Source organism: Talpa europaea, assembly GCF_964194135.1.
Source record: "Talpa europaea genome assembly, chromosome: 1".
NCBI lineage: Eukaryota > Metazoa > Chordata > Mammalia > Eulipotyphla > Talpidae > Talpa > Talpa europaea.
Genome location: NC_140073.1, coordinates 11,555,432 through 11,571,998, shown reverse-complemented (window position 1 = coordinate 11,571,998; position 16,567 = coordinate 11,555,432). Strand labels below are relative to the sequence as shown.

The window sequence follows — 16,567 nt, the reverse complement described above, 5'->3', positions numbered from 1 at the left end:
GAAATATTAAACTTCTCCATTTTAGTAAGTAGTAAACCCCTGGATTCTATTGAGTTGTGAATTCTTTTTTTTTCTTTAAGTCTTTTTTATTGAGTTAATATTAGTTTACAGCATTGGTCAATTCTTTTGAGAAAGCAAAAAGGTTATGCATTGTGGAATATTACTTAAATTGCCTTACAAGTGAAAATTCTGTTGAGTATAGACAGGAGGAAATTTTGTAAAGACACAAGTAGGGAACTTTAGTCAGTGGAGATGACTTCATTAGAACCTAACTTGAAGTAGTCACTTGCATACAGTGATAGCTAAGTCTGAAAAGAGAGGTGGAAGATGGATACAACAATGTTGTTTATAAAGCTATGGAATTTTTCATTAATCACTGGAAAATTGGGAGCCTTAGGGAATTACTGAGAATACGGATGGAAGGATGAAAAACAATTTGAATAAAAGGGAATCTTGGACATTAGTTAAAATCTTTATATGTCTTGGGTTGAGGCTCAGTATATGACTGATAATTATAATTTTAAACTATTTCAGAAGTAAGTTTTTATGAAACAATTCATTAGCAGACAGAAGTACGTGTGCACACACACAGATACATGCGGTGACACCTTTGAACTACCAAATAGGAATTAATATGTGGTATTGTGTTTACTGAATAGTTTTTCTATTTTGACCTCTCCCTCAGATCCAACTCTCCCTTCTCTATGCCAGTCCAAAACATGGTCCCCAGAGTCTACTGCAAATTACTGAATAAGACTGTGTCGTTGGTTGAGTATTACTTGAGAATCAGAAAGAACAGATCAGAATCTCGTTCTTTAAGTTGCAACTCTTTTATCTGAGATTTTATAGCCTTATATTTTCATCTATAAAAGCATAATAATACCACTTCATGGTTTGTTTTGTGAATAATTTGATGCAACATGTATACAGATAATCACCGTATGTTGTGGACACATAAAAAAGATTCATTTATTTTTATGACTGTGTACAGACTTAATATTATAGGAAGAAGAAACACTGAGCAACAAAACAGAGAAATATTTAACCAAACAATAAGCTCTAAAAGAATCATCACCAATTTTACTCTCAAAGAGGCAATAGGAATTCTCATATCCATAGCAGTTTATCCCAGGGAGGATTCTCCATGTTTGGGTCTGGATGAAACATTTGATTATTTATATCAGGTAATAAACATTTTTTTCATGTTGTATATGTGAAATATAGTTGAATTTTTTTCATCCTTATTATGATTTATAATTACTAAAGAAGGTATCTCAGAAAAAGTGTGGTGCTTGAGAATTGGTGTCAGAGAGCTGGGGACTACAATTTACTTAATTTCTATGAGTCTCAAAATTTTTGACCATCAAATTAGGTTAGTAGTATTTATGAATTATCTTTTCAAGAACTGTGTTGAGAATGAAATGCTCTATAACTACATATATCTGAAAAGTTTTAAAAATAGTCATTACATATAGAAGGTCGCAATCTTTAACAAGTATCAGCACGATTGAAAACTTACCTTAGCTGCTTTAGATTATTTCAAAGATGTTGGGGGGTGTTCAGAAATAATCTCTCCTTGAAACTTGTGATAAGTAGCTTTTCTTATGAAAAGATAAGTCACACCTGGGAAGAACCTTTTCAGATGATTCACTGTCAAATCTGTATTTGTTAAGAAGTTGTGTACATTGAACATGTGCAGTTTTGTGGGGAGTATATCATTGATGCCTTAGTAAACGTGTTTTTTAAAAAGAAAATCTTTTGAGTCTAAACCATTTCATAGAGCCCAAAGCCTCAAAACTTTTTTTTGGAACTCACTTTTAGGTTTTGGATTTAGAATGGATTCCCTGGAAACACTATGGCGAATCATCCTCTGTCCACGATTCTGGTCCTGCAGGGCAAAAGGCAGACTGTGGAGGAGACATGTTCAGATGGCCCCTCTCCCCAGGAGGAGATGTGAATAGCACCCCAAAAAATGTTCACTTGCCTTTATAGATTTAGAAAGGTTTCCATAAAGCTTCAGAGACCTTGTCTTATAGTGCTATTTTCTCCCCTAGGAATTAATTACTTCCTTTGATGGAAAGGTTTTGTCATAGAAGCAGGTAGTCTGAAGAGACAGATCTGAGAAACACCCATTCTTTTTTTTGAGTAGGGAATTGTATTCCCTGCACTTAGAACCTAAACACATGAACATCCCAATTTCCCTGTTAAGAAAGTCCATGTCATGGATTCTGGGGCGCCAGTGGAGTGTGGACTGTGATGTATTAATAGCTTCCCTGTTGACTCATATCAAAGGTAGAGTTCTATTTCTGATCAATGTTAAACCTTTATTGGGAAGGCAGTATTGCTATCTTGAGAGCTAGATCAGTGAGGGCATGACATTTAATTGGCAGTCATTTAAAACGTTTCATTTTAAAAACTATTTTTTTTCTCCTGAAATATAATGAGCAAGTAAAATTGCATGTATTTAAAGTATGTATGTGAATATTTTGATATAACTAGGTATGTGGAATAATTGCCACAATCAAGCTATTTAACATTTTCCATGATTCACAGAGTTGATATTTTATTTTTGTTGTGATGAGAGCACTGTATATCTACCCTTACTAAATTTCAACTCTGCAATACAATATTAACTTTAATTAAATTTTTATATAGATTTCCAGAAATTCATCTTGTGTAACTGAAAGGTCTCGTACCCCTTGATCAACATCTTCCTATTTCTTCCTCCTCCAGGCTCTGACAACCACTTTTTTATTCTGCTAACATGAGTCATAGTCTTGTATATTTTATAAGCTCATACACTATTGCTCTTTCTGTCTGGCTTAATTTCACTTATCACAATTTTGTCTGAGTCCATTCACGTCATCACAAATGATGGGTTTCCTTTATTTGTGGGGGGGTGTGTGTTTGAGACATTTTCCTTTCTTGTTTATCAGTGGACATATAGGTTGTTTCCATGTCTTCATTAGTGTGAATAATGCTGCAAGAAACATGAATGTAGATACCTATTTGAGATACTGACTTTAGTAGTTTAAGCTCTCTTTGCTTATGCCGCAGACCAGCACAGCAGTAGACGATGAGGCCGTCTCAGGGTTGAGAGAAGTGTGCAGGGTGGTCAGGGAGTCGGCGAAAGAAATGACAAACAGACACACTTCAAGAGAGAGTGTAAATCTGAGTGTAATTTTCTTTGAGTTGGTGACCAGTATATATATGTCTTCTAAAAGCATAGGAACAGTGAATATCAATGAAATCAGCTTGCTCTGGGTTTAGCTTATCACTGACAGGGCAGTGATTTACATCTGGACCTAGCCTCATTCCTAAGTAGATAGACCATTAGTTTTGTTTTTAAACTATATAATCGCATTTATTACTAACTACTTTTTTACCTAAACTATATTTTAATTATTACAGGGTTTAGTAATGTTTCATTTGAGTCAGCCTTGTGTTAAGGATTTCATATGATTTTTTGATTAACAAGCAATGACCTTTATAGAAGAAAGAAGGAAGTTTAGAAAGACAATAAGGGAATAAAGTTTGTAGTTCTAGAAAGACAAGATAAGGTTTTTTGTAGTAGCATTCTTGTAGTGGTTCCTGGTGGTCCTTATCTTTTGATAAGCATCTGTCTTATCTATGTTTTCAGGGAACTTTGCTGTACTTCCCCCACACACTGGTTCCTTGCCCAGCCGGACCTAGGGACCTTGGCGAAAGCCATTAGCCCTAAAGGCCGCTGCAGGGGGAGGTGCAGCATGCTTTGATTTTGGTTAATAAATTATAGCAGATTTTTTGTTCAATTGCATATGTAGTTAAACACTCTGCTTGAGTAATTTCCAGCTAGTTCAAAATGAAAGGGTATAGTACACTTGAAAAGACATGGAAAAGTATAATTAATTGGATTTATAACAAGATGCAAGTACAAACACACTTGATGGGCTCACATGGTGCCTTTTTCACTGTTCATCAAATGATATATAGTTCAGCTCAAATCTCAAATTCTTCACATTCTCAGGCACTCACTTTCTTATCCAATCTAGGAATCATCTACTATTTTTTGGCATCAACATCGCTTCCTTAAGGATACCTTCCACTTCAACCCCATCACCTCATTGCACAGATACATGGTACTGTGTTATTTTCTATAGTGCTTGCTACTTTTTTTTTTTTTTAATAGTTGAGATCTTGTATCACGAGGCCAAAGACACTCTCTGGACTGTGGAGGTAGATTTGTATATAACCTCAGTTCTGTCACTATTCACTGCTGATTTTGGGTCAGTTACCTAAACTCATAGTGCCTCAGTTTTCATTCTCTTTGTAAATGGGGATACTAACAGTGCTCATTACAAAGGGGACATCAGGTAACGTGTTTCACGTGGGACCTAGTGCATTGCACTCAGTAGTTTGTTACTGTCATTGTTACTATTGACTAACACAGTGCCAGGTACATTTTAGATGTTCCACAAACTTTTATTATTGACAAAAAGAAGACTGTAGAATCCAAGTTCTGACTGCAAGACTGATAATTATCCAAGATTGGTAGTGAATGCTAACCTTTGTTAAATGTCATGGTTTGGTCAGAAGGACCATGGGAGAGTGGGAAAAGCAGTTGGTTGCCATTTTGGCAAAGACTCCTAACATTAATTATTCTTCCGTTGAGGAAATAGCACAGAGGTGAGTTGTCTGTATGACTAAAGTCATGTCTATATATAGCAAGCACTGAAAGAGTTGAAAAGGTAGGACTGTGAAGATTTCTCACTCTGATTCGACATGGGATCCTAGACACATGAAGGAGTAAATATGTAGCTTTGCATTGAGCACAGGTGCTCTGAAAAAGAACTTAGAAGACTCAGTTTCCACAGATTTCCTCATCTAGGAGACCTTACATCATCTGCATGTATCTTGGTAACTGGATTTGCTTTTCTAGCTTTAAAAATGGCTACCATGTTTTTAGGGCTAATATTATGGCTATCAGACCAAATTCTATACAAAAACTAAAAAAACCTGTGAACTTCTGTGAGTCCCATAGAAATAGAAACCTGCTAGGACTACTGAAATTTTAATCTGCTCTCCAAGCTCATTTTAAGTACAAAGTAATATATCTAAGGGGAATGGGGGAAAAAAGTCTAGTCTCTGGGATAGTTTATTATTCAAAGCTGTCAGGTCAAGCTGAGGAATTCTAGCACACAGCATTGGTATGTAAGAGAAGCACAACATTCCTTTGCTGATTTTCCTTTGGGATTTACTGTTTTAGAAACTCTTGGATTTTTTTTTTTTACAGTAAATTTACATTATTTTAAGATAAACATGACTCTATTGCATGTACTTCGGATTGAAGCCCTAAAGAGTTTAAGAATTGAGTATGTAGAGAGCCAATTGATGACAAGTCAATAGCTCAAAACCCAAAATATTGAGGTGGGCAAAAATAACTTTTTATTCTGACCAGTTTGTATGTAAGAACCACCTGTGACTTATTTGTCATATTTTTGTTTGATATTGATACTAAGGGCCATAATTAACATATTTAATGGAAAGTTTGGATTCTCTTAAAAAATAAGTCTTAAAGTGAATCTTGCATTGACATTTTAGAACAGGGACATTTCTTCAGTAAAGACTGCTTGAAACTGGCAGAATGCTCCCAGAGGAGCCAGAGGTGAGCTGGGAAATTCGCCCAAGATGCCAACCAGTACCAGCAACACAGTGTCCCAATGCATATGGCAAATTAGAAAACAGACTGTAGGGAGTAGAAAAACCACACACAAACCAGCAACTCCTCAGGAAAAAAGCACACCACAAAAAGAAAACTATCCCCCAGATTGCAACGACAGTAACTTGGAAGAACTTCTGAGCCTTCCAGAAAGAGAATTTAAAATTGCCATGATTAAAAAAACTGACAGAAGTCATAAAGGAAAACAGTGATAAGGGAAAAATAATCAACGATCAGAAGAATGAAATTGAGTCCTTAAAGAGGGAAGTAAAAGAAATGCAGGAGAAGAATTCATGGAGGCACTAAAGAACTCTGGGAAAAGCAATGAAAGCAGAATAGATGAAATGGAAGAACGAATAAGTACTCTTGAAGACACAGAAATAAAAAGAACCAAAACAGAAAAGGAAAGAGCAGTAAGAAGGAAAAAGACCGAAGAAAGACTTCGGGAACTATCTGACTCCATGAGGAAAGGAAATATGAGTTATAGGAATCCCAGAAGGAGAGGAGAGAGATGTAAGAACAGAGAAAATATTCAAGGAGATAATTGAAGAGAACTTCCCAAATGTGAAGAAGGAGCTGGAAATTGATATACAAGAAGCAAGAAAAACACCAAACTTCCACGATGAAAGGAAAAATACAGCAAGACACATACTAGTAAACTCCCAAGAATCCAGGACAAGGAAAAAATAATGAAGCTGACAAGAGGGAAGAAACAGATAACATTCAAAGGAAAACCAATCAGGCTGACATCAGACTTCTCTGAAGAAATACAACAGGCAAGGAGAGAGGGAGGGACATAATCAACAGACTCCAAGAAAACAGATGCCAACCAAGAATACTCTTTCCCACAAAGCTCTCCTTCCTCTATGAAGAAAGAATAAGGACCTTCCCAGACAAACAGAAACTCTGGAATTTCATTAAGACTAAACCCCCACTCCAAAAAATACTCAAGGAATCCTAAAGCCAGAACCTCAGAGGGATGAATAACAATGAAAGAAGGCCAAAAAAAAGTTATTAAAAGAATAAATAAATAAAATCAAAGGAAAGACAAACACAATGGCAAATACAGATGCTAGCATATCAATATTAACTCTAAATGTAAATGGACTAAACTCTGCAATAAAAAGACACAGAGTCGCAGGTTGGATTAAGAAACAAAACCCAACCTTTTGCTGTCTACAGGAAACACATTTATCGACAAAAGATAAAAATAGACTCAAAGTTAAAGGATGGAAAACAATCCTACAAGCAAATGGACCAAAAAAGAAAGCAGGAACAGCTATACTTATATCAGATAAAACAAATTTCAAACTCAAAAAGATAAAAAGAGACCCCAATGGTCACTACATTATGATCAAGGGGACAATACTTCAAGAAGAAATAACACTCATTAAAATATATTCACCAAACGAAGGAGCACTGAAATATATCAGACAACTATTGTCATCTCTGAAAACAGACACCAGAGAAACCCCAAAACCAGTAGAAGAAAAGAAATAATAAAAACCAAAGCAGAAATAAATGAAATTGAAACTAAAAAAACAATCCAAAAGATCAATGAAACCAAGAGCTGGTTCTTTGAAAAAAATCAATAAAATAGACAAACCCCTAGCCAGGCTCACAAAGGAAAAAAGGGAGAAAGCACAAATAAACAGGATCATAAATGACAGAGGAGAAATCACAATGGACACAGCAGAAATGAAAAGAATAATCAGTAACTACTATGAACAGTTATATGGAAACAAGTTCAACAGTCTAGAGGAGATGGACAAATTCCTACAACACTAAAATCACCCAAAGCTAGATAAAGAAGAACTAGAACACCTAACTAGACCAATTACAAGCAGTGAAATTGAAATGGTAGTCAAAAACCTCCCCAAAAACAAAAGCCCAGGACCTGACGGATTTACAAATGAATTCTACCAAACATTCAGAGACGAATTAGTGCCTATCCTTCACAAACTCTTCCAAAAAATTGAGAAGGAAGGGATAATACCAAACACGTTCTATGAAGCCAACATTACACTAATACCAAAACCGAACAAGGACAACACAAAAAAAGGCCAATCTCCCTAATGAACACTGATGCAGAAATCCTCAATAATATTTTAGCTATCAGAATCCAACAATGTATCCGTAAGATAATTCACCACGACCAAGTAGGATTCATTCCAGGGACACAAGGATGGTTCAACATCTGAAAATCAATCAACATTATCCAACACATCAACAAAAAGAAATATAAAAACTATATGATAATATCAATAGATGCTGAGAAAGCTTCTGACAAAGTGCAACAACCATTCATGATAAAAGCCCTTAAATTCTTGGGATACAAGGAACATACCTCAATATCATAAAGGCCATATACAACAAGCCAACAGCCAGTATCATTCTCAATGGTGAAAAGCTGAAAGCATTTCCATTAAGATCTGGAACAAGACAAGAATGTCCACTCTCACCACTGCTTTTCAATATAGTACTGGAAGTCCTAGCCAGAGCAATAAGACAAGAGAAGACATACAAGGAATCCAAATAGGAAAAGAAGAAGTCAAACTATCACTATTTGCAGATGATATGATAATAAACATAGAGAGCCCAGAAACTCCACAGAAAAACTAATTCCACTCATCAATCAGTTCTGTAAAGTGGAAGGATACAAAATCAACATGCAAAAGTCAGTAGCCTTCCTGTACACAAACAATAAATCTGAAGAAAAAGAAATATAAAAAAACCATCCCTTTCATTATCGAAGCAAAAAAATCAAATACTTGGGAATAAACCTAACAAAAGAGGTAAAGGACCTATACAAAGAACTATAAAACACCGCTCAAAGAAGTAGAAGAAGACGCAAAGAAATGGAAAGACATCCCCTGCTCATGGATTGGAAGAATCAACATTATTAAAATGGCCATCCTACCAAAAAAAATATACAGATTCAATGCTATTCCAATCAAAATTTCAATGTCATTCTTCAAAGAAATAGAACAATTATTGATGAAATTCATATGGAATCACAAAAAACCCCGAATAGCCAAAGCTCTCCTGAAAAAAAAAAAGAAGGGAATGGAGGCATCACACACCCAGACTTCAAATTATACTACAAAGCCATAATCATCAAAACTGCATGGTATTGGAACAAGAACAGATACACAGACCAATGGAATCGAATAGAAAATCCAGAAATAAACCCACAGTTTTATGGTCAACTAATCTTTGACAAATGAGCAAAAAATATGCATTTGAGGAAAGAAAGTTTGTTCAATAAATGGTGCTGGGAAAACTGGGTCACTACATGCAAAAGAATGAAGCTTGACTACTACCTCACACCATACACAAAAACCAACTCAAAATGGATTAAAGAACTAGACATAAGACCTGAAACTATAAAATACATAGAGGGAAATATAGGCGAAACATTACATGATATGCACATCAAAGACATCTTTACAGACACATCACCCAAAGCAATGATAGTGAAGGCAAAGATAAACAGCTGGGACTACATCAAATTAAAGAGCTTCTGCACAGCAAAAGAGACAATAACCAAAACAAAGAGAAACCCCACCAACTGGGAGAACATTTTTGTACCCAACACTAATGATAAAGGACTGATCACAAAAATCTGCAAAGAGCTGATGAGACTCAACAACAACAAAGAAAATAATCCAGTCAAAAAATGGGCAGAAGCGCTAAAACGAAACTTCTCTGAAGAGGAAATGCAAATGGCCAACAGGCATATGAAAAAATGTTCAACATCACTTGTCATCAGGGAAATGCAAATCAAAACTACCATGAGATACCATCTTACACCAGTGAGAATGGCACATATTAAAAAAACTAGCAACAACAAATGTTGGCAAGGATGTGGAGAAAAAGGAACTCTCCTGCACTGTTGGTGGGAGTGCAAACTGGTCCAACCACCATAGAGAGCTGTGTGGAGATTTCTGGACCTACTAAACATAGAGCTTCCATGTGATCCAGCAATTCCACTCCTAGGTATTTACCCAAAGGACACAGAAACATTAATTCCAAAGAACACCTGCACCCCTATGTTTATAGCAGCACTGTTTACAATAGCTAAGCTTTGGAAACAACCCAAATGCCCCAAAATAGATGACTGGATCAAGAAGATGTGGACATATACACCATGGAATATTACTCAGCATACAAAAAAGATAAACACATGCAATTTGTGCAACATGGATGGCGCTGGAAGGGATCATGCTCAGCAAAATAAGCCAGAAAGAAAAAGAAAAATACCGGATGGTCTCACTCATAGCAGGAATGTAGAAAACTTAAATAAGGGACCAGGAAAAAGAATAACTATAAGAAAGTAAAAATCAAAATCAACAAACAACTATGAACAGAGAAACTCTGTGGGGGATGGGGAGTGGGGATGGGAGGGATTGGGGTCAAAATAAGGGGGTCACAATTGTATTGGAATATAAAAATAAAAAAAATAAGTCTTAGACAGCTTTGTGGTATGTCAATTTTCCTCTTCCCTTCTTTCTCTTTTCCTTCCTTCATTTATCCTTTTCTCTTCCTCTTCTGCCCTCTACTCCGCTCCCACAAATTCATGTCTGTATATTGTGAGAATTGAAGGAGTCAGAAATCGGTAGTTCTCTCCTCTCTCTTCTATCCCTTACCCCCCTCCTCTTTTATCTCTTTCCATATCACCCTCCTCCTTTTTCCTCCTCCCAAATGCTTTATAATAAATACCTTATGTTGTCTAGGACTGTGGATATAAAAATGAATAGCTCATAAGACTGGTGTGGCACAGCATTCTGCAAAGCATGTATGTGAAGATGAACGGGGTGGAAGTTCCCTGTTTCCTGGCAAACTCCTCACTCAGTCATAAGAGTCCAATCTGGAAAGTGTAAATTTGTTATGTTTTGGGATATGGATTCAGAAAATGAATTAATGAAATGAATAGACAATAAATCCCATAAAACAAGCAAAGTAAATTATGATTCAACTTTTGTGTAATGATTCTCTTAATAGCTTTTATTTTTGTTGTTATTTTTCTGCTGGCCTTTGTTTTTGACATTAGTCTTTGTTTTCCTTGTTCTGTTTTTCCTCACTTCGTTATCACAAGTTTTCGAAATATTTGTTGGAGATATTTATCACTTGTATTTATCACTTGTTTAACAAATTGAAAAAATTTAGGCACAAAGGTAAATTAATGCTATAGTTCTAATAAAGGGTAGATCCTGAAGCCCAAACCAAGCCTTAGGATTTTAAACCCATGTCTTCTTTGCTTAATGCATTTATGTTTCTCTTTCAACTTTTTCTTCTACTTTCTTTCATTTTGAGCTCTTTCTTTTCCCTCTCTCAGTAAATTCTTTATTTACTTTGGCCAATATTGAGGGTTAAAAAATGATTAAGATTACAGTTGTAGTAAAGCAAATATTTTTGCCATCAAGGACTCAGACTGATGAACACAAAGAGATGAATGTGACAGTGTGGTAAGTGCAATAATAGGCATTTACCACAACCTGTGAGATTGAGAGAAGGCAACAATAACGTTTTCTATTTTTTTGGGAAGGTGGAGGAGTTTCCAGATGGGTAAAGTAGGAAAAGTTATGGTTCAGGAATGAAATTCTGTTTTTCTTTAAAGTTTTATTTTTGTTTATGCATACAAGAACTGGGTGTAGGCCAGAGGTGCTAGGGGTGAGAGTATTCGCCAGAGACAGGGTGGGGAGAAGAACAGTCAGATCTAGTGAAATACACTGCTGATGGGAGCAGTAGGCGATTCAGGAGAGGTCTGCTGCACCATGTGTGGTAGCTCGCTGGCTAGGGATTGAACTCATGGCCATCCCTTTTATTACTGAAACAAGGAACATCAAATACTTGGGAATAAACCTAACAAAAGAGGTAAAGGACCTATACAAAGAACTATAAAACACCACTCAAAGAAATAGAAGAAGACACAAAGTAATGGGAAGACATCCCCATTAAAATGGCCATCCTACCAAAAGCAATTTACAGATTGAATGCTATTCCAATAAAAATGTCAATGACATTCTAAAAGAAATAGAACAAATATTGATGAAATTCATATGGAGCCACCAAAAACCCCAAATAGCCAAAGCTCTCCTGAATAAAAAAAGAAGGGAATGGAGGCATCACATGCCCAGATTTCAAACAGACTACAAAGCCATAATAATCAAAACTACATGGTTTTGGAACAAGAACAGACACATGGACCAATGGAACTGAATAGAAAATCCAGAAATAACCCCACAGATTTATGGTCAACTGGTCTTTGACAAAGGAACAAAGAATATGCAATGGAGCAAAGAAAGTTTGTTCAGTAAATGGTGCTGGGAAAACTGGGTTGTTACATGCAAAAGAATGAAGCTTGGTTACTACCTTACACCATGTTTGTGATTCTTGATCCTCCCATGGTGGGTGAATACGTCTGAAATAACAAATACACTCCAATGTTACAGTCTCCCTTAGTCTTGGCATTCCTTCCTCTGTATTAATTATTTTTTTTAAACATTTATTTATTTATTTATTTATTTATTTATTTATTTATTTATTTATTTATTTATACAAGCACTGGGTACAGTCAGAAGCGTGGGAGGGTGAGAGAATACACCAGAGTCAGCGGAAAGCAGAGCAGGCAGAGTGACAAAGTACACTGCTGAGGGGAACAGCGGGCGGCAGGAGAGGTCTGCGCGCCATTTGGGACCCTCACCCTGCGGCCGGGGATCGAACCGGCGCTACAGAAGCTGCGGGCAGCTTTGCAACCCAGCTCTCAACCACTGCGCCACCGGGGAGGCCCAAATTTAAGAAATTTACGTTTAAATTTTTAAGCACACTCATAGTACATGCCACCTAGGAGAAGAGTCCTTCTCCTAGGACTCTCCCCTCAATCTCATGGCCATTTGCTTTGCCAACAGACTTCTTCTGGGTCCTGTATTTGCTTTCTTTTCTTCTAGGAAGTCTTTCCTCACCTGAGAGGTCATGGTTCCTTTGCAGTGTGCTCTTATAATACGCTGTGTTTTTGCTGTGCTGCTGTTTACAATACTTTTGTCGTTTTCTACTCTTTTTTGGGATTCTTTTAGTGGATCCATTAGTCTGTGAAGGGAGGACCCACACAAGTCCCAGCAATTATCAATGAGTCTGATATATTCCTAAGGCTCAAAATATTTGTTGTTTAGTACATAGTACCTTAGTACCTTAAATTGTTTGCTGTGCAGATGGAGCTGCATATTTCTAAAAATAGCTGTTAGTAATGAAATGTTATCCCAAAATAAAATAAATTACAGAGTAATATACCAAGCAATTCATATTCATGGGATAATAAAATCTTGCTGAAGGCAGGGAAAGTATCAAGTAAATGATTGCATATAGGTAGTGATTTGTTGAGACTCTGTTTTAATTTCTATTCATCCTCATTTTTGAAAAGGGTGAAAAAAATTTGTGGTTTCCCTAAACATCAAACTAGAATGCTCCTCAACATTCGATACATATAAAGGTATGAAAGAATTCTCTAGGCCCCAGTATTATCTTTGTGCTCTGTATTTCAGTGATACTTTACTTTATACTTTAGCTCAATATTATCATGCACATTGTGATACCTTATTGAAATATTGTTAAAGAGTAGGCAAAATTTTTATTGAGTATAATTGTATATTTAATAGAAATTCGTGTTTGACATTGAGATTTTCTTTTTCAGCTCTTTCTGATAGATTAGCAGCCTGAGATACATAAACAATACCGAAGCATTCTGAAATCTACAAGGAATTTGAAAAATGTAATTTTCATTAAATGGTTACATAGGTTCAATAACCCATTACTTTTAACTCTGAAATAGTTATATGCTATAAAGATACAAGCAATATATTGTTATACTACTATGATATCTAAAAATGAAGTTATTAATTACAAATGATTGGTATTTTAGTTATAATACTAAACTAACAATCTCTTGCTCAAAAAAAGGTAACTAGTACAATTATCTTATAACTCACATAATCATTACTTGACAGTGTATTATAGCTGCTGAGACCACAGTCTGGGATATCAGATTTTGATTACTAGTTCTTTGATATACCTGCTTTTGGCACCTTGTATTTTTTTGTCAGTTTCTTCACTTGAAGTAGGGTCGTGAACTGTGCCTGTCTCATATGATTGTTACAGAGATTATGATAGTTACAGTATATTTCATTATTGCTTTTACTTTTATTAGAAAGCAAGACTGTGAATCTGTATGCACGGATGAACGGATGACTTAGTAAAACTAAACCCCATTTGGTAGTATATTCTAAATATGCAGTCTCTAGATGATGTGGAGGATGCTTTTCTCTTTCTGGCATGCTCTTATTTTCTCCCTCCATTGCAATGAGCTATTTCTTAATCCCATAGATATTCTTTTTTTTTCAAAGATTTATTTATTTGTGTATGCAAGAACTGGGGTACAGGCCACAGGTGTGGGGGTAATGGTGAGAGGATTCAGCAGAGACAGAGTGGGGAACAGTACAGGCATATTGACCAAAATACACTGCTGAGGGGAGCAGCAGGTAAGACAGGAGAGGTCTGCTGCACCATGTAGGTAGCTCTGTGGCAGACTGGGGATAGAACTCGTGCTGCTGAGGCTGCGGATAGCTTCACAGTACTGCATCTTATCCCCTTGCACCACCTGAAATATCCCATAGATATTCCTTGCTGAGATCATTCGCCATGTATTTTGGACTCTTGCTTCAGTTGAATCAATTGTGTGCTCCAAATACACTTATTTGTCACTTGAAATAGCTTTCTTACTGTACAATTTCTTCATGGCATCTTTCATCTGGGCATTTCTCAAGGTATAGATTAAGGGATTTAACATGGGAGTGACCATAGTGTAGAACACAGCAACTGCTTTATCAATGGACAGAGTAGCTGCAGGTCTCATGTACACAAATGTGCAGGGCACAAAAAACATGATGACCACTGTGATGTGGGAGCCACAGGTGGAGAGGGCTTTGCGCTTTGCCTCCAAGCTGTGGTGCTTTAGAGAGCACAGAATGGCCACATAGGAGACCAACAAGAGGAGAAAGTTTAACAGACAAATGAACCCACTGTTGGCAGCAACAAAGAGCCCTAGAGTGTGGGTATCAGTGCAGGCAAGATTGAGCACAGGATTCAGATCACACATAAAGTGATCTATGACGTTAGGACCACAGAAAGGCAGTCGGAAGATGAAGAGGATCTGTATGGTGGCATGAATTAAGCCTCCCATCCATACGACTCCCACTAGCAGGCCACATACCTGCCAGTTCATGATGGTTGTGTAGTGCAGGGGCTTACAGATGGCCACGTAGCGGTCATAAGCCATCACCGTGAGCAGGATGACCTCACCACCTCCAAATAAATGTTCCCAAAATATTTGGCTCATGCATCCATTGAATGAGATGGTCTTTTCATAGAGTGAATTTATGATCAGTTTGGGAGTGCTGACAGAGGAGTAGCAGGCATCAATGAAGGAGAGATGGGCTAGGAAATAGTACATTGGAGACCCTAATGATGGGCTAGCATTTATGGTGATCACAATGAGCATATTTCCTATCACCGTGATGATATAGATGAGAGAAAATACAACAAATACGATCTTCTGCATCTTTGGATTCTCTGTGAGTCCCAGTAGGACAAACTCTGTCACGTTGTTCCTAATCTCCATGCGTTTTATGTGATGATTAATTAAATGACCTGAAAACACAAAGTTTTTAAATTACTGAACCTTGGAAGTATTAAACAACTCCGTTTTAGTAAGTAGTAAACACTTGGATTCTATTGAGTTGTCAATTCTTTTTTTTTTCTTTTCTAAGTCTTTTTTATTGAGTTAATATTAGTTTATAGCATTGGTCAATTCTTTTGAGATTTTTGTTTCTAGAAAGCAAAAAAGGTTGGGCCTCCCCTAGTGGCACAGCAGTTGAGTGCTGGGCTGCGAAGCTGCCTGCAGCCTTTGCAGCACCAGTTCAATCCGCGGTCACCAGCGAGGGTCCCACATGGTGCGCAGACCTCTCCTGCTGCACCCGCCTCTCCCCTCAGCAGTGTATTTCGTCGGTCTGCCTGTTCTGTTCCCGCTCTGGCTCTGGTGAATTCTCTCACCCTCCCGCACTTCTGACTGTACCCAGTTCTTGTATGTATGTATAAATAAATAAATACATAAATAAATAAATAAATAAATAAATAAATCTTTTTAAAAAAAAGCAAAAAAGATTATGCATTGTGGAATATTACTCAAATTGCCTTACAAGTGAAGATTCTGTTAAAAGTATAGATAGGAGGAAATTTTGTAAACACACAAGTAGGAGATTTTAGTCAGTGGAGAAAACTTGATTAGAACCTAACTTGGAGTAATCACTTGCATACAGTGATAGCTACGTCTGAAAAGAGATGTGGAAGATGGACACAAAGACCTTGGGTATAAAGCTATGGAATTTTTCATTTAATCACTAGAAAATTGGGAGTCTTGGGGAATTAATGACAATATGGATGGAAGGATAAAAAGGAATTTGAAGAAAAGGGAATCTTGGATATTGCTCTACTTAAAATCTTTTCCTATCTTGGGTTGAGGCTCAGTATGTGACTGATAATTATAATTTTAAACTATTTCAGAAGTAATTTTTTTTTAAAGATTTGATTATTTATTTATACAAGCACTGGGTACAGTCAGAAGTCCAGGAGGGTGAGAGAATTCATCAGAGCCAGAGCAGGGAACAGAACAGGCAGACTGATGAAATACACTGCTGAGGGGAGCAGTGGGCGCGGCAGGAGTGTTCTGCGTGCCATGTGGGACCCTCTCTTGTGGCCAGGGATCGAACAGGTACTGCAGATGTTGTGGGCAGCTTTGCAGTCCAGTGTTCAACCGCT

General features: G+C 36.9%; 1 protein-coding gene across 1 annotated transcript; it reads right to left on the bottom strand.

The window, feature by feature from the left end:
* Nucleotides 1–14,444: 14,444 nt before the first annotated feature.
* Nucleotides 14,445–15,371, bottom strand: LOC311171530 (olfactory receptor 4C46-like; the record flags this gene model as incomplete). The annotated part of the gene is made up of 1 exon (XM_084234469.1): nt 14,445–15,371. One exon carries the CDS (start codon nt 15,369–15,371, stop codon nt 14,445–14,447), a length of 927 nt encoding a protein of 308 aa, XP_084090595.1.
* Nucleotides 15,372–16,567: the final 1,196 nt, after the last annotated feature.